Source organism: Balaenoptera borealis (assembly GCF_965194805.1).
Source record: "Balaenoptera borealis genome assembly, contig: HAP1_SCAFFOLD_1787, whole genome shotgun sequence".
NCBI lineage: Eukaryota > Metazoa > Chordata > Mammalia > Artiodactyla > Balaenopteridae > Balaenoptera > Balaenoptera borealis.
In genome coordinates, this window is record NW_028122460.1 from 28429 (window position 1) to 47843 (window position 19415).

At 46.7% G+C, this 19415-nt stretch overlaps 1 protein-coding gene across 1 annotated transcript in view; it reads left to right on the plus strand.

Annotated features, from left to right (window-relative positions):
• Positions 1-19415, plus strand: part of LOC309622194 (uncharacterized protein) — a gene marked incomplete at its 5' end in the record, with an annotated part of 79363 nt that overhangs the window by 23456 nt on the left and 36492 nt on the right. The window contains one exon of the mRNA XM_082409320.1: positions 10487-10624. Within this exon, the coding sequence (XP_082265446.1) occupies positions 10487-10624 (138 nt within the window). The remainder of the gene's footprint in view (positions 1-10486; positions 10625-19415) is intronic.

Genomic DNA, 19415 nt, shown 5'->3' on the forward strand with positions numbered 1-19415 from the left:
TTCTATACCTGTCTTACCTGTGTATGGAAGAACAGCTGGTAGCCAAGGTGGCACCAAGAATCCTAGCAGCTCTCACTTGACGTATCCGTAGTAGTCGGCAATTTCCATTTCGTTTTCCCTCTCGGTGAAAAATTGCAGCTTGCCCGAAGAGGTGTATCTGGCAGCATTCTCCCGTTGTTGTTGAGCCCGCCTCTTCATGGCCTCTCGCTCTGGCCTCTGCTCTTGTTCGATGGGCTTTGACATGACTGGCTCAGGCACGTTGGGTTCCCTCCATGGAACTCGTTGCTTGCTGAAGTCTTGGAGTAGAAAGTGGGTTTGGAGCTTGGGTGGGGACTGGCGCTTATTCACAGCAGGGGGAACAGGCTCCCGCTGGAGAGGAGCGCCAGATGAAGTTTTGGAGGGTGCAGGCCTAGGAGCAGCAGACTGAGGGACACGAGGCTGGGTATGGTTGGGCCAAGCCGGTTGGGTTGGGTTGGTCACAGTTGGCTGAGCTGGTTTGGCGGGGCCTGGCAAAGAGGCAGGAGCTGGCTGGGATGAATTGGCTGCAGCAGGTTGAGCTGAGTCAGTAGAACCAGGCTGGGCACGGTAAGCCCCAGCAGGCCGATGTGAGGCCAGAGACTGTGGCCTCCGAGGAGCGGGTCGAGCTTGAGGCTTGTCCCAGGCAGAAAAAGGCAGAGGTATCAACTTGACCTTCCCAGGAGGAGGCCGCTCATACTGGGCTGGAGACGGACACTCTGTTTCAGCACTGCTGTCTGGTTTCTGGGCTTGGACTTGCGTTTTCTCAGGACCCTTCCCCTCACGTGGGGTATGCCGCCATGGCTGGATAGCTGGGGGTGGCTGGGGGTCTTTGGGGTTGCTTGACTTTCCCAAGAGCCGACAGGAAGAGAGCCCAGTTTTCGTCTCATTCTTCTTCCCCAGCGCATGAAGAACCTTCACAGACTCCAGCATGCGCACGCCAAGGGAGGTTCGAGGCTTTTGAAAGCTCTGTTGGAGAAGCTCAGTTTGGTGTTCCTTTCGCTTCGTGTGGGGGATTGCTGGCTTCTCTTCTGCCTTGACTTTGTTCCCTGACTGCTTGTTCTCCTCAGCCTTGTTTCTCCCTCTGGTCCTTTTGGTCTTTTCCTGCCCGTGGCTCTTAGTTTTGCTGATCTTTCTGGATGCAGCTTTCTGAGGTTTGCCTTGAGAGTGCTTGGCCGTGTTCACAGGAGCCCTGTCACTGACTGCAGCGTGGCATGTAACCACTTCTCCCCCTAACAGGCACTCTGGATTCTTTGGCTGGATTTTGGCCTTGGGAGCGCCACTGATAGGCTCAGAGGCTTTCTGTTTGTTCTTCCTGGGTTGATCAGAGGGAACCTTTATGACACTTGGCTTTTCCTGCACCTGATTCACCTTAATGGCTCTGGTGTCTTTAGCTTTGATCACGTTGGGACCTTGGGATTGATCAAGATCTTTCAAAGGATTAAAGAGCTGGGGAAGGTGAATATCCTCCGCCAGTGTAGTAATGTCTGCAAGACCACTGCTAGGTTCAATCCCATTTTCAAGTGTCCCTAGGTCCTGACGACTCCGGCTGTTCTCTCCCAGATCAGCATTTTCAGAACCAGGCTGCTCCTCTTGGCTGAGGGGATCGGTGCAGGCCAGCGGCTGGTGAATATCAGGGATTCCTAAAGGGAGTAGTGGAGGATCTTGGTTCTCTGTTGGGATCTGGTAGGCATCCAGAGGCTTTGAAAGCTTGGTTTTGATATCATCCACGTGCTTACTCTCTATTTGTCCCTGGCTTGGAGCTGGAGGCAGGGCCAGGAGACGCCTGGCACTCTGGACTGGAGCTGTCACTGAAATGTCCCCAAGTTCAGATGGTGGGTTACTCTCAAGTATGTGGCTGTTTCTGCTACTGCAGGACTTGGGGAGTTCTTGACTTTGTGTCACACAAAACGTCTGGCTTGGAGGTTGCAATCCCAGGGAATTTTTCATCACCAGGGGGGAGGTCTCCATCCCTACAAAGGGATCAAGGGAGAAGTCAGTCCCTGGTAAGTGAGATGCTCCCCCTAAACACCAACACAGCAGTCGTGTACCTTTCAAGGGGTTCAGGGGCAAGATGGGCAAGGCATTTCTACTAACTCTTCTTAAGGATCACGGACAGTGCCCTATGCTACGAGGTAAGCGGTGACTGTTGTAATTCTTACTGGTGAGCCTTTCCTGTCGCTGATTCTCGGCTCGCTTTGTATTTCATAGGACTGTTTATAAGTCCAATACAAAATGAGTCTTATTTTTAAAAACCTGAAATGTTTTACAAAGCCTAGCATTCTCATATAGGGTCCTTTCCATTCTCCCCACTTTCCCGAGAGGCCAAGAACACGTCACACCATGAACTAGGAGAGGGGGTAGAGCCCTTGCTGATGAAATACATCAACAAAGACAGAGTCTTAGCCTGCTTGCTCTCTGGACAGGATCTCGGACCACAAGGTCTTCAATCCTGGTATAAATGAAGGAAGTGAGGACAGTTCAACTGGCACTCTCATAACAAGAGTTCTGAAACACCTTCCGAAGAGACTATAGCAGTAGATGAGGGAAGGGAGTGCTACAGTGTGGCAGTACAGGGGGAACGATCGGCTACAGCAGTGAAAAGTGTGGTACCGATTGGTGTGCTCTCGGGGTTCTTGTACATGTAGCATAGATGACCTCTACAGTGGCCCTCCCACCTTCCCACCTGCATTAGGTGTTCTTTTTTTTGTAATTTATGTTTATGTATTTATTTACTGTTTGAACTTATTTATTCTACGTATTTATTTTTTTGGCTGCACTGGGTCTCTCATTGCTGTGCACGGGCTTTCTCTAGTTGGCGGCTAGCAGGGGCTACTCTTGGTTGCGGTGTGCGGGCTTCTCATCGCGGTGGCTTCTCTTTGTTGCGGAGCATGGGCTGTAGGCACGTGGGCTTCGGTAGTTGAGGCTCACGGGCTCTAGAATGCAGGCTCCGTCGTTGTGGCACATGCGCTTAGTTGCTGCACGGCATGTGGGATCTTCGCAGACCAGGGCTCGAACCCGTGTCCCCCGCATTGCATTGGCAGGCGGATTCTTAACCACGGCGCCACCAGGGAAGCCCTAGGTGTTCTCATAGAGAGTCTAAAAACAGAGGGCACTGAGCGAAGGTAGTGGTTATTAAAGGCTCAGGATCTAAATTCTACCTGCCTCTACACCCCTTCCCAGCTGTCGATTTGACCCCATTTTTGAGTGCCGACCTCATTCTTCAACTTTCTCTGGCGTTTGTTATACTCACCTTGAAAACTTGTTTCTGTGATGCGTTGAGCAGACACAGGGTGGCAGACTGCAGAGGTGGAAGCTGGTGGTCGGATATTTGTGGGCTGAATCTCCTTCAGTCCCATTCCCATTTCTGGTTGCCCAGAGGCCCGACTTCCTGTGTATGACGCCGAGCCGTAGGATTGCGGGCAGGAGCCAAGTTCTCCATACAGTAAAGACTCCAGTGTGCCTTGGTTATAGTAATATACCTGGCTTCCTTCCTGGCAGGGAAGTGGCAGGCGGCTCTGCCCCTGATTTGGAATCTGAGATGGTGTTCCCTGAGCAAGGCTGGCAGAAAGCGATGGATGTAGAGGGACCATGTTCTTGGCGTCTGAAGTTTTATCATCCTGGGCTGCCAGAAACATGGAGGAGGCAGCTGTGTGGCGGTCAGTGAGTGCCAGAGTAAAGTCTCCGAGTGAAGAAGAATTCTTTTCAGTGCTTGCTGTGATGTCCCACTCAAGAACACCTGGATAGGAAGCAGCTGAAGTGGAGATCTGGCTGTGGTCAGTAACTCCAGATAACATAGTCGTGCTAGAATGTTGGTAAAGGTAGGCACTACCCATGAGTGTCTGGAAAGGGGTACCAGTAGCCGATGCCGAACTGACGGCAGGGGCAGAGACTCTGGAGAAGTTGCAGACACTTCGTGTTAGGGAAGTTGCATTGCTCACCACAGGAGGAGAATGCTGCAGAGAATTTAGAGTTCCAAGTAGAGATGGATGTTGGAAATTTTCTGTAAGAACAAGAGGGTCATGAAAAACTCAGGGAGGTTGAGAAATTCTCACTACGTTTGAGGAACGGCATCATCTGAAGGTTCTTGCTATCAGGACACCTCTACTATCACTACTTCCTGAGAAACCCAAAATCAGACAGTTAATGATGGCTGTAAGGACTGAGCAGTTTTCCACTCTTCTCTATTAACTGCCTGTGCTCCCATCTTGGGCACAGACGGGCAGAAGAGCCAAGTGGTGTGGTTCAGAGATTGTTCTCTAGGCTGGAAGCAACCTTCTCCCTGCCCTGTCTTTCCCTTCAGCCTGCACTCGTATTGACTTCTATGCTATTTCCTAGACTGGAAGCATTTTAGAACTAGGAGGCCCTTAGAGAACTTCGATGTTCTCAGTCTCATTTCGTGAGTAAGGAAACTGAGGCTCAGAGAGGTCGGGTTGACTTGTTCAAGTTCTCTCATTATGTTAGTATCATTACCAGGTTTCAGAACCTAAGTATCCTGACTTCCTTGCCAGGACTCCACTCTGAGCATGATACTGCCAGAAAGCAGGAGAAATAGAACTTATAATATAGGCATTTTTTTTGTCCATTAGAAAACAGTACGGCTATTACCATGGTCGTCTTCAGTGTCTCCCTTTGCTTGTGCAGTTCCCACGCTATTACCTAGAGGTGACGTACAGCTCAGTCCAACTGGTGAATTGAAAGAGTCATTTTTGCCCTCTTCAAGCCTGGTTTCTCATCCTACCTCAAAATGATTACCCGAAAGTGGATTTCTTAAGTGCTTTTGGAAAGGGAAAAGTTATCTGATTACTTCAGATTCCTCACCTATAAAGTGGTTATAACACCACCACCAATAATAATAGCAGTAATAATTAATAGATGAATAAGCTGATCTATTGCGTATGATTTATATGGAGGAAGATACAATAAGTTCTAGAAAGACAAAGAAAAATCATGACAAGCATATTACGTTAACGAAAAAGAAATCCATAGATATTAATGAAAACTGGGGTATGTGGCAAGTATCGAAGCCTAATGAATTTACTAACAAATGGCATTCTGTACTATCCATGCAATATTATGAAAGTGAATTTTGCCCACTCTATTTTAGTGAATACTATTAACCAGAAGACACGATGGAGGTGATAGAGGTGAATGAATTCCTAGCCAATGCATACAGACAGAGAAGGTATGTCAGTAAAAAATGCATAACAAGCAACAGAATGCAATAAATGTGCATGTATAGGTAGCCACAACACATATAGACAAGTATTTCAATGAAAACCGGTACGAAGCAGACAGCAAAATAATAAGTGTAAAAGAGTTTCATTATTGTGCTCCTTCATATTTTTACCCAGCAAGTAAGAGGTATTAAGCCTAGGAGAAATATATATTTCAATGAATATAGCTTATATAATAAGCAGAAAGGAAGCTTAAAATGTATCAGGAAGGTTTTTGGATTTATCCTAGAACTTAGATTAGAATCATCTTCAGCATCCAAGAAGATGGCATCCCAAAACCTCAAAAAACCATCATGCCTAGAATCCAATTAAAAAAGATTTTCAAATGTAAGAAAATCCACAGGACTCCACAATATGGTTTTCGATAAACGTGGATGTTTGTTTGTTTTGTTTCTTTGGCCGCGCCGCGTGGCCCTGGCCGTGAAAGCACCGAGTCCTAAGCACTGGACCGCCAGGGAATTCCCTAAGTGGGGGGGGGAATTAGAGATGTGGGGCTTGACTTTTTCTTCTTCTTCTTCGGTAGCTAAGCTCTACAAGCGAACGATGGCTGTTGATCAATGTGCTCTCTGTGTTAGGAAGGAAATAACTGTAAAAATGAAAAGCAGCCTTGCCTTAGAACCTACATATCACACCAAGGAAAATAGTCCTTCTGATTCAATTTAGAAGATATCACTTAAAATGTTGAATTGGTGAAATGTCTACCTAGTTTAAAAATTAGAAAGAATAAAACACTGAAAAGCAGCCCCCTAGATAACCACTGTGGTTGCTTGTTTATAGGAGGCATCATTTCTAAAACGTATTTCTAAAATGTTTATATTCAAAACTGTCAAGTGGCCAACTGTATTCAGAGAGGCAATAAAAGAAAGAAAACGGAGTATGACTTTTCTGATAAGCTGCCTTTCCTGGTGATCCCCTGTTCTGGCCTTACTTTCCTTCTTAGTCTGTTAATGTAAGGGTTTGCTACCATCAACTTGGTTTTGCCCTGCTCTGAGCAGGTTTCCCTCTGTGCTGTTTCTGCTTTAATTGAAAATCTTTGGTTCCCATCAGCATTCCATTGCAAACTCCGTTTTTCTTGAGAGCTCCTCTATGCTTTCCCTCTTCATTCTTACATTTTCTCCCATCTCTTGGTGCCTGTTGGCCTGTGCTAATGAAAACCATCCTAAACTTCCTTACGCTCGACTCTGTGCCTCCCTGTAGAGCCCAGTACTCTCCATCCTCTCTCCCTATTCTCTCTTTTCAACTAGTCGAAATCCTAGTGGAGGGAGACCATTAGAGATGAAACATCTTGGTATATATTGCTAGTTTTCTATGTCCCCTGGCTTTTCTATGTTTCTGTTGAAACACTCTTGAGAAGTGTCTGATTTCGTTTTCTACATGGGTACCCTTTAAGGCTCAATACTGGAAAAGAAGGGGATCAGAGTGATCAACCCAACGTGGTATCCTAACGTAACAGTTAAGGAAAGCAACAGGCTTTGTGAGACAGCCAGTGATTTGTCCAAAGTCACACAGATAGTAAACGTCAAAGTCAAAACTGAAATTAGGTCTCCAGACTTGTAGTTCAATACTTTCCCTCATTATTCCATGCTATTTTGAATCTCCTACTTACTCAATTTAGGGGCAAAAGAAATCGAACGCAAAACTTTCCAAAGTTTCTTTTCTTACCTGACATGGTCAGAGAAGAGGAAGCATCCACTGCAGGTACCAGGGATGAGGAGACAACACTAGAGGATGTCCGAGTGGCTGCAGCTGAACGGCGCACGTGTCCAGTACAGAGGTCACTGGTTACTGGTCCAAACAGCTCCACGGAAACCCCAAGGCTCTACCAAGTGGTAGTAGGTTTGGTAGGAGAGTGATGTCACAAAGCAGGCAGTTGAAAGGTATGAGAGAGCCAATAGGGAGGTCCGATCCCCAACAGGAAGGCGGGCTTGGGTGAAGAGAGTGTAGGAGAGCTAAAACAACACCTGAGTTTCTGAGCTCTGGGGAGGAAATCCTAGAAGACAGATTTACCTCCCCCAGGCTCTTCCATTAGGGAAATCATTGCCACATTTCTTACAGACGTTCATTAATACACTGAACTAAGAGTTACTTATATTCTACAGAGTATTCTATTTTATGTATCATATACTTAGAGCTATATAGATCTTCTTTAATTAATAATCCTTAGGAAGGAAAGAGCCATCTAGTTTGAACTATTACAGTTGTTCTGAAATCATATGTGTCTAATGAGTGAACTGATAGCAGCTTTTAAGGAGCCAAAGTAGGGATTAAGAAGCTCTTTTTGTAACTTGGTTCAAGAGTAGGGTGAAGTTTGTTGAGTGTACCTTGTGGAGAATGTTGTGGTCCAAGGCTCTTCTCTTTTAGTTTCTTCTCCTTGACTCCTACCTTCCTTGGGCTGGGCTAGGCTGGGGGCCAGGTTGGACTTGCGACTTAACGTTTCTCTTCCGCTTTCTCTTTTTTTTTTTTCTTCCATTATGGGCATTGCTTCGAGGACAAGCCTTGATCTTGCATTGGACGTTACTTCCTGTCACCTTCCAGCAGCAGGAGTCTTCTTTTCAGTGCTTGATGCTTCACGAAATAGACTCTGCCCGTTGGCAGCAAATACCAGAGAGCTAGGAGACAGAGCTGGTTGCAGACCTTTCCTCTTCCAGCCTTTGGTTGCAATTGTTTGGCCCATAATTTGCTAGCTCTAGTTCCTTGGGCCACACAGGTATCCTGCCATCTCCAGCTCTTGTTATATGTGAGAGACATTCTGAACACTGTCCCTTTTTCTTTGCACAGAAGTATATACAGTGTGGCAGTTACTGTAATCTCCTCCGCCTTGCAAACAGCCACTCTAGAATCTTGGACCTCTAGGACTCTCTGTCTTGCATGCTTGGGGGCAAGGCCAAGCAAAATGAAGAGGAGAATAATTAGAGAAAGAGGAGGACGTTGGTGGAGAATTGGGAGCAGGTAAGGTGAAAGGGCACAGGAGAAAAGAGATGCATGTAGACTTTTTGGTTTCTGTGGGAAACAGGTTGACACACTTGGGCCTCATTTGGTATTAACAGAACAGAGAGTTAAAGATCTAAGTAGCTAGATAGTGTGCAGCAACTGCCATGAAGTCTGTACACTGAAGAGAAGAGTCTCACATCTAGTTTTCATTTTGTTTTATGTCATAGTACCTTATTTATAGCATTCACTGGTGTGTTTGTAGAATACAGATGTTTTCAAATGCTCTGGTTTTGTCTACATGGTTATCTCCTTGTCCTGTTTGTAAGGAATCCAACATTGTAAGACATATTGCATGTTTTTCTCTTGACGATTGTTGACCTTGAAGCGTCATGAACTAACTTGAGCTGTTGGATTCTGTGGAGAAACGTTCAAAAGGGTCTGTGAAAAAGGCACTGTGGTGAGTCGCATTATGCACCCGAGCGTAAGGAGCAAGATATCTGCCACCAGCCCAGCTTGGCCTGGATTGCCTCTGTTTTAGTTCCCCTGGTTAGTGCTTTTCTCCCTAACCACTCTTGTGACTGTGATAATGTGAGTAAGGGCGGAGTTGCTAATGATCTATGTGTGAGGTAAGCTGGTTTGAGGGAGGAAATCTATGGACCTAGTCATTTTCCTTGGTGGTAAGCTTTCAGGGGTGCAGAGATGGATCTTCCTGGGGCCTTTTCTGGTCCCAGGAAGATATCGCATAGATGGGACCTCCCAAGACACACATTGAATCTTTAGGCCTGTTTTTCCTATTATGAGGTACGAGTTTCTTCACTGATGGGGATGATGCTTATCTGAGAAGAAATTGTGAAAGGTGGTGTAGTGTAGAGGTGTGGCTTAAGCTTTTAAGTTTTCCTCCAGGTTTTTCCCCTAAGCTTCCTACTTCGGACGGCCTACTTACATGATACTAGTAGGTGATGTCCGGCTAACAGCTTCCTAAATATACCTGCAAGCCAGATCAGTGTCTCTTTTCTCTGTATTCCCATGGAAATCAAGAGTCCCGCCGAATTTTCCATCGAAACAGTTGATTTGTGTTGTCTCTAGGAATTCTAAAGGGCGTACCGTTGCTTCCTAACCGGTGTCATTTGGGAGATCCGCCTCTGTACGTTCAAATGATTAATTTTGAGACTTTGCTCATGTGTGCAGTAAACCCTTGAATTCCCTAAGACCTTCCTTTCCTCCATCTCCTACCCCATTAAGCCCGCTTCAGTTCATCTCCTGAATTTCTTTGGAATCTGTCAGCCAGCTCTTCCTCAACTTCCTAATACTGAACTTGCCTGTCTGTTGCGATTAGGTCCTAACTAGTGTCCATATATCTTGTTTCCTTCCAATCCACTCTTCACACAAGAAACCTTCAAAGCAAGTTGGAACGTTGCTCATAAACATCGCTCACAAACATTGTTTTGAGAATAGAAAACACACTGTTGGCCTTTAAGACTCTGCGTGGTCTAGAATCCTCTCTGCTTCTCTAGCCCCATCTTGTGCCACTTTTGCCCTCACTTTCTATGCTTCAGATACACTGAATTAACCTTAGTTCTCACTCATCTGACAGAAGTCAGTTCAGATACTATTTTTCACTGTGATTCCTAGCATTAAGGAATTTGATTATCAGGTTTTGTATGAGGACTATTTCATCAGGGGTACAGAAGTTCTGGCCATCTCTGGTTTTGGATATCCCTTATTTGTTGAGACCTTTGCGTTGTTTGGTTGCCTTTTGTCTGTTTTCCAGATGGGAAAACAGGAACAAGGGAAGTATAGGTTATTACTAGGTGGGGTTGAACAAGTGGAGCAGCAAACTGCAAAGCAGAAAGAAGAGGGACGTACTATAGAGGGATATGACTTCCATTCTCAAGGCGCCTGCATCCTGTGCAGGGAGACAGCCTAACATAAAATGTGCCTAACAACAAATATATTGACTTCTTACTAAAAATCTCCAGTTCATAGAACCGAGGGGTTTGTACCTTCTCCTTTAAAAGTGATAGTCCTGGGACTTCCCCGGTGGTCCCGTGGTGAAGACTCTGCGCTTCCAACGCAGCAGGCGTGGGTTCAATCCCTGGTTGGGGAGCTAAGATCCCACATGCTGCGCAGCCAAAGAAATTTTTGTCGAACGTTATACTCCTGTATTGTTGGCTTTAGTGGTTTAGATTTTGTTGTACTGTTAAGAAGATTTCAGTTTATTTACCGGGAACAAACAACACATAATGTAAAAATAGTTTCCCAGAAACGATTTCCATCATTCTCTTCCTCCCTTTCTCCCGCAGACTGGTGTTTCACCTTGACAAGTTCTCTGTCATTCCATAGGAAAGCTGTCTGGCTTGGAGGTTGCAATCCCAGGGAATTTTTCATCAGCGGGGAAGTCTCCATCACTACAGAGGAATCAAGGGAGAAGTCAGTCCCTGGTAAGTGAGATGCTCCCCCTAAACACCAACACAGCAGTCGTGTACCTTTCAAGGGGTTCAGGGGCAAGATGGGCAAGGCATTTCTACTAACTCTTCTTAAGGATCACGGACAGTGCCCTATGCTACGAGGTAAGCGGTGACTGCTGTAGTTCTTACTGGTGATCCTTTCCTGTCACTGATTCTCGGCCTTCTTTGTATTTCATAGGACTGTTGTCAGTCCAATACAAAATGAGTCTTATTTTTAAAAACCTGAAATGTTTTACAGAGCCTAGCATTCTCATATAGGGTCCTTTCCATTCTCCCCACTTTCCCGAGAGGCCAAGAACACTTCACACCATGAACTAGGAGAGGGGGTAGAGCCCTTTCTGATGAAATACATCAACAAAGACAGAGCCTTAGCCTGCTTGCTCTCTGGACAGGATCTCGGACCACAAGGTCTTCAATCCTGGTATAAATGAAGGAAGTGAGGACAGTTCAACTGGCACTCTGATAACAAGAGTTCGGAAACACCTTCCAAAGAGACTATAGCAGTAGATGAGGGAAGGGAGTGCTACAGTGTGGCAGTACAGGGGGAATGATCGGCTACAGCAGTGAAAAGTGTGGTACCGATTGGTGTGCTCTCGGGGTTCTTGTACATGTAGCATAGATGACCTCTACAGTGGCCCTCCCACCTTCCCACCTGCATTAGGTGTTGTTTTTTTTTGTAATTTATGTTTATGTATTTATTTACTGTTTGAACTTATTTATTCTACGTATTTATTTTTTTGGCTGCACTGGGTCTCTCATTGCTGTGCACGGGCTTTCTCTAGTTGGCGGCTAGCGGGGGCTACTCTCGGTTGCGGTGTGCGGGCATCTCATCGCGGTGGCTTCTCTTGTTGCGGAGCATGGGCTGTAGGCACGTGGGCTTCGGTAGTTGAGGCTCACGGGCTCTAGAATGCAGGCTCCGTCGTTGTGGCACATGCGCTTAGTTGCTGCACGGCATGTGGGATCTTCGCAGACCAGGGCTCGAACCCGTGTCCCCTGCATTGGCAGGCGCCACCAGGGAAGCCCTAGGTGTTCTCATATAGAGTCTAAAAACAGAGAGCACTGAGAGAAGGTAGTGGTTATTAAAGGCTCAGGATCTAAATTCTACCTGTCTCTACACCCCTTCCCAGCTGTCGATTTGACCCCATTTTTGAATGCTGACCTCATTGTTCAACTTTTCTCTGCCGTCTGTATACTCACCTTGAAAACTTGTTTCTGTGATGCGTTGAGCAGACACAGGGTGGCAGACTGCAGAGGTGGAAGCTGGTGGTCGGATATTTGTGGGCTGAATCTCCTTCAGTCCCATTCCCATTTCTGGTTGCCCAGAGGCCCTACTTCCTGTGTGTGACGCCGAGCCGTAGGATTGCGGGCAGGAGCCAAGTTCTCCATACAGTAAAGACCCCAGTGTGCCTTGGTTACAGTAATATACCTGGCTTCCTTCCTGGCAGGGAAGTGACAGGCGGCTATGCCCCTGCTTTGTTCGTGGGCCTCCTGATCCAGCAGTTCCCTTGGCTCTGCCCCTGTCGTCAGCTGCCCCTAGGATAACTCTGAGCCCTAGCCACTTCTCTGGTAGATTTCCCTATTCCCCCACTACAGTCACACCTGAATAAGGCAACTCAGACCTTTCAGAGATGTGTCCTGAACCTCTTGTTTTCTGAAATACCTATCTGGTGGTTGTGAGACTTAAGGCCAGCGTCCCCGAGAGACTTTTTCTATTTCTCCTAGTAAACCTAGACTCATCTTCTGTCACCTTCAACTCTACTCCAATTGTGTTCTTTCAACCCAGACCTCTGACCCTGCTTTTTACTTCTGCCATTTCATCCTCGCTCCTGCTTCCTTTCCTAAATCCATACGTCTCTTTTGGCCTTCCTAGCCCTGGGCCAAGTTCCTTCCTCTTTGCTCAGTTTTTACCCCTTTCCTTCATTCTCCCATCCAACTTTCAGTCCTTCCTTTCTCACGCCCCAGTTAGCAGCATCTGAAAATTCGAAAGGTTTGTTACTCGTCTATTAATTGTATTCCATTTACTTATTCAGTTCTATACCTGTCTTACCTGTGTATGGAAGAACAGCTGGTAGCCAAGGTGGCACCAAGAATCCTAGCAGCTCTCACTTGACGTATCCGTAGTAGTCGGCAATTTCCATTTCGTTTTCCCTCTCGGTGAAAAATTGCAGCTTGCCCGAAGAGGTGTATCTGGCAGCATTCTCCCGTTGTTGTTGAGCCCGCCTCTTCATGGCCTCTCGCTCTGGCCTCTGCTCTTGTTCGATGGGCTTTGACATGACTGGCTCAGGCACGTTGGGTTCCCTCCATGGAACTCGTTGCTTGCTGAAGTCTTGGAGTAGAAAGTGGGTTTGGAGCTTGGGTGGGGACTGGCGCTTATTCACAGCAGGGGGAACAGGCTCCCGCTGGAGAGGAGCGCCAGATGAAGTTTTGGAGGGTGCAGGCCTAGGAGCAGCAGACTGAGGGACACGAGGCTGGGTATGGTTGGGCCAAGCCGGTTGGGTTGGGTTGGTCACAGTTGGCTGAGCTGGTTTGGCGGGGCCTGGCAAAGAGGCAGGAGCTGGCTGGGATGAATTGGCTGCAGCAGGTTGAGCTGAGTCAGTAGAACCAGGCTGGGCACGGTAAGCCCCAGCAGGCCGATGTGAGGCCAGAGACTGTGGCCTCCGAGGAGCGGGTCGAGCTTGAGGCTTGTCCCAGGCAGAAAAAGGCAGAGGTATCAACTTGACCTTCCCAGGAGGAGGCCGCTCATACTGGGCTGGAGACGGACACTCTGTTTCAGCACTGCTGTCTGGTTTCTGGGCTTGGACTTGCGTTTTCTCAGGACCCTTCCCCTCACGTGGGGTATGCCGCCATGGCTGGATAGCTGGGGGTGGCTGGGGGTCTTTGGGGTTGCTTGACTTTCCCAAGAGCCGACAGGAAGAGCGCCCAGTTTTCGTCTCATTCTTCTTCCCCAGCGCATGAAGAACCTTCACAGACTCCAGCATGCGCACGCCAAGGGAGGTTCGAGGCTTTTGAAAGCTCTGTTGGAGAAGCTCAGTTTGGTGTTCCTTTCGCTTCGTGTGGGGGATTGCTGGCTTCTCTTCTGCCTTGACTTTGTTCCCTGACTGCTTGTTCTCCTCAGCCTTGTTTCTCCCTCTGGTCCTTTTGGTCTTTTCCTGCCCGTGGCTCTTAGTTTTGCTGATCTTTCTGGATGCAGCTTTCTGAGGTTTGCCTTGAGAGTGCTTGGCCGTGTTCACAGGAGCCCTGTCACTGACTGCAGCGTGGCATGTAACCACTTCTCCCCCTAACAGGCACTCTGGATTCTTTGGCTGGATTTTGGCCTTGGGAGCGCCACTGATAGGCTCAGAGGCTTTCTGTTTGTTCTTCCTGGGTTGATCAGAGGGAACCTTTATGACACTTGGCTTTTCCTGCACCTGATTCACCTTAATGGCTCTGGTGTCTTTAGCTTTGATCACGTTGGGACCTTGGGATTGATCAAGATCTTTCAAAGGATTAAAGAGCTGGGGAAGGTGAATATCCTCCGCCAGTGTAGTAATGTCTGCAAGACCACTGCTAGGTTCAATCCCATTTTCAAGTGTCCCTAGGTCCTGACGACTCCGGCTGTTCTCTCCCAGATCAGCATTTTCAGAACCAGGCTGCTCCTCTTGGCTGAGGGGATCGGTGCAGGCCAGCGGCTGGTGAATATCAGGGATTCCTAAAGGGAGTAGTGGAGGATCTTGGTTCTCTGTTGGGATCTGGTAGGCATCCAGAGGCTTTGAAAGCTTGGTTTTGATATCATCCACGTGCTTACTCTCTATTTGTCCCTGGCTTGGAGCTGGAGGCAGGGCCAGGAGACGCCTGGCACTCTGGACTGGAGCTGTCACTGAAATGTCCCCAAGTTCAGATGGTGGGTTACTCTCAAGTATGTGGCTGTTTCTGCTACTGCAGGACTTGGGGAGTTCTTGACTTTGTGTCACACAAAACGTCTGGCTTGGAGGTTGCAATCCCAGGGAATTTTTCATCACCAGGGGGGAGGTCTCCATCCCTACAAAGGGATCAAGGGAGAAGTCAGTCCCTGGTAAGTGAGATGCTCCCCCTAAACACCAACACAGCAGTCGTGTACCTTTCAAGGGGTTCAGGGGCAAGCTGGGCAAGGCATTTCTACTAACTCTTCTTAAGGATCACGGACAGTGCCCTATGCTACGAGGTAAGCGGTGACTGTTGTAATTCTTACTGGTGAGCCTTTCCTGTCGCTGATTCTCGGCTCGCTTTGTATTTCATAGGACTGTTTATAAGTCCAATACAAAATGAGTCTTATTTTTAAAAACCTGAAATGTTTTACAAAGCCTAGCATTCTCATATAGGGTCCTTTCCATTCTCCCCACTTTCCCGAGAGGCCAAGAACACGTCACACCATGAACTAGGAGAGGGGGTAGAGCCCTTGCTGATGAAATACATCAACAAAGACAGAGTCTTAGCCTGCTTGCTCTCTGGACAGGATCTCGGACCACAAGGTCTTCAATCCTGGTATAAATGAAGGAAGTGAGGACAGTTCAACTGGCACTCTCATAACAAGAGTTCTGAAACACCTTCCGAAGAGACTATAGCAGTAGATGAGGGAAGGGAGTGCTACAGTGTGGCAGTACAGGGGGAACGATCGGCTACAGCAGTGAAAAGTGTGGTACCGATTGGTGTGCTCTCGGGGTTCTTGTACATGTAGCATAGATGACCTCTACAGTGGCCCTCCCACCTTCCCACCTGCATTAGGTGTTCTTTTTTTTGTAATTTATGTTTATGTATTTATTTACTGTTTGAACTTATTTATTCTACGTATTTATTTTTTTGGCTGCACTGGGTCTCTCATTGCTGTGCACGGGCTTTCTCTAGTTGGCGGCTAGCGGGGGCTACTCTTGGTTGCGGTGTGCGGGCTTCTCATCGCGGTGGCTTCTCTTTGTTGCGGAGCATGGGCTGTAGGCACGTGGGCTTCGGTAGTTGAGGCTCACGGGCTCTAGAATGCAGGCTCCGTCGTTGTGGCACATGCGCTTAGTTGCTGCACGGCATGTGGGATCTTCGCAGACCAGGGCTCGAACCCGTGTCCCCCGCATTGCATTGGCAGGCGGATTCTTAACCACGGCGCCACCAGGGAAGCCCTAGGTGTTCTCATAGAGAGTCTAAAAACAGAGGGCACTGAGCGAAGGTAGTGGTTATTAAAGGCTCAGGATCTAAATTCTACCTGCCTCTACACCCCTTCCCAGCTGTCGATTTGACCCCATTTTTGAGTGCCGACCTCATTCTTCAACTTTCTCTGGCGTTTGTTATACTCACCTTGAAAACTTGTTTCTGTGATGCGTTGAGCAGACACAGGGTGGCAGACTGCAGAGGTGGAAGCTGGTGGTCGGATATTTGTGGGCTGAATCTCCTTCAGTCCCATTCCCATTTCTGGTTGCCCAGAGGCCCGACTTCCTGTGTATGACGCCGAGCCGTAGGATTGCGGGCAGGAGCCAAGTTCTCCATACAGTAAAGACCCCAGTGTGCCTTGGTTATAGTAATATACCTGGCTTCCTTCCTGGCAGGGAAGTGGCAGGCGGCTCTGCCCCTGATTTGGAATCTGAGATGGTGTTCCCTGAGCAAGGCTGGCAGAAAGCGATGGATGTAGAGGGACCATGTTCTTGGCGTCTGAAGTTTTATCATCCTGGGCTGCCAGAAACATGGAGGAGGCAGCTGTGTGGCGGTCAGTGAGTGCCAGAGTAAAGTCTCCGAGTGAAGAAGAATTCTTTTCAGTGCTTGCTGTGATGTCCCACTCAAGAACACCTGGATAGGAAGCAGCTGAAGTGGAGATCTGGCTGTGGTCAGTAACTCCAGATAACATAGTCGTGCTAGAATGTTGGTAAAGGTAGGCACTACCCATGAGTGTCTGGAAAGGGGTACCAGTAGCCGATGCCGAACTGACGGCAGGGGCAGAGACTCTGGAGAAGTTGCAGACACTTCGTGTTAGGGAAGTTGCATTGCTCACCACAGGAGGAGAATGCTGCAGAGAATTTAGAGTTCCAAGTAGAGATGGATGTTGGAAATTTTCTGTAAGAACAAGAGGGTCATGAAAAACTCAGGGAGGTTGAGAAATTCTCACTACGTTTGAGGAACGGCATCATCTGAAGGTTCTTGCTATCAGGACACCTCTACTATCACTACTTCCTGAGAAACCCAAAATCAGACAGTTAATGATGGCTGTAAGGACTGAGCAGTTTTCCACTCTTCTCTATTAACTGCCTGTGCTCCCATCTTGGGCACAGACGGGCAGAAGAGCCAAGTGGTGTGGTTCAGAGATTGTTCTCTAGGCTGGAAGCAACCTTCTCCCTGCCCTGTCTTTCCCTTCAGCCTGCACTCGTATTGACTTCTATGCTATTTCCTAGACTGGAAGCATTTTAGAACTAGGAGGCCCTTAGAGAACTTCGATGTTCTCAGTCTCATTTCGTAAGGAAACTGAGGCTCAGAGAGGTCGGGTTGACTTGTTCAAGTTCTCTCATTATGTTAGTATCATTACCAGGTTTCAGAACCTAAGTATCCTGACTTCCTTGCCAGGACTCCACTCTGAGCATGATACTGCCAGAAAGCAGGAGAAATAGAACTTATAATATAGGCATTTTTTTTGTCCATTAGAAAACAGTACGGCTGTTACCATTGTCGTCTTCAGTGTCTCCCTTTGCTTGTGCAGTTCCCACGCTATTACCTAGAGGTGACGTACAGCTCAGTCCAACTGGTGAATTGAAAGAGTCATTTTTGCCCTCTTCAAGCCTGGTTTCTCATCCTACCTCAAAATGATTACCCGAAAGTGGATTTCTTAAGTGCTTTTGGAAAGGGAAGAGTTATCTGATTACTTCAGATTCCTCACCTGTAAAGTGGTTATAACACCACCACCAATAATAATAGCAGTAATAATTAATAGATGAATAAGCTGATCTATTGCGTATGATTTATATGGAGGAAGATACAATAAGTTCTAGAAAGACAAAGAAAAATCATGACAAGCATATTACGTTAACGAAAAAGAAATCCATAGATATTAATGAAAACTGGGGTATGTGGCAAGTATCGAAGCCTAATGAATTTACTAACAAATGGCATTCTGTACTATCCATGCAATATTATGAAAGTGAATTTTGCCCACTCTATTTTAGTGAATACTATTAACCAGAAGACACGATGGAGGTGATAGAGGTGAATGAATTCCTAGCCAATGCATACAGACAGAGAAGGTATGTCAGTAAAAAATGCATAACAAGCAACAGAATGCAATAAATGTGCATGTATAGGTAGCCACAACACATATAGACAAGTATTTCAATGAAAACCGGTACGAAGCAGACAGCAAAATAATAAGTGTAAAAGAGTTTCATTATTGTGCTCCTTCATATTTTTACCCAGCAAGTAAGAGGTATTAAGCCTAGGAGAAATATATATTTCAATGAATATAGCTTATATAATAAGCAGAAAGGAAGCTTAAAATGTATCAGGAAGGTTTTTGGATTTATCCTAGAACTTAGATTAGAATCATCTTCAGCATCCAAGAAGATGGCATCCCAAAACCTCAAAAAACCATCATGCCTAGAATCCAATTAAAAAAGATTTTCAAATGTAAGAAAATCCACAGGACTCCACAATATGGTTTTCGATAAACGTGGATGTTTGTTTGTTTTGTTTCTTTGGCCGCGCCGCGTGGCCCTGGCCGTGAAAGCACCGAGTCCTAAGCACTGGACCGCCAGGGAATTCCCTAAGTGGGGGGGGGAATTAGAGATGTGGGGCTTGACTTTTTCTTCTTCTTCTTCGGTAGCTAAGCTCTACAAGCGAACGATGGCTGTTGATCAATGTGCTCTCTGTGTTAGGAAGGAAATAACTGTAAAAATGAAAAGCAGCCTTGCCTTAGAACCTACATATCACACCAAGGAAAATAGTCCTTCTGATTCAATTTAGAAGATATCACTTAAAATGTTGAATTGGTGAAATGTCTACCTAGTTTAAAAATTAGAAAGAATAAAACACTGAAAAGCAGCCCCCTAGATAACCACTGTGGTTGCTTGTTTATAGGAGGCATCATTTCTAAAACGTATTTCTAAAATGTTTATATTCAAAACTGTCAAGTGGCCAACTGTATTCAGAGAGGCAATAAAAGAAAGAAAACGGAGTATGACTTTTCTGATAAGCTGCCTTTCCTGGTGATCCCCTGTTCTGGCCTTACTTTCCTTCTTAGTCTGTTAATGTAAGGGTTTGCTACCATCAACTTGGTTTTGCCCTGCTCTGAGCAGGTTTCCCTCTGTGCTGTTTCTGCTTTAATTGAAAATCTTTGGTTCCCATCAGCATTCCATTGCAAACTCCGTTTTTCTTGAGAGCTCCTCTATGCTTTCCCTCTTCATTCTTACATTTTCTCCCATCTCTTGGTGCCTGTTGGCCTGTGCTAATGAAAACCATCCTAAACTTCCTTACGCTCGACTCTGTGCCTCCCTGTAGAGCCCAGTACTCTCCATCCTCTCTCCCTATTCTCTCTTTTCAACTAGTCGAAATCCTAGTGGAGGGAGACCATTAGAGATGAAACATCTTGGTATATATTGCTAGTTTTCTATGTCCCCTGGCTTTTCTATGTTTCTGTTGAAACACTCTTGAGAAGTGTCTGATTTCGTTTTCTACATGGGTACCCTTTAAGGCTCAATACTGGAAAAGAAGGGGATCAGAGTGATCAACCCAACGTGGTATCCTAACGTAACAGTTAAGGAAAGCAACAGGCTTTGTGAGACAGCCA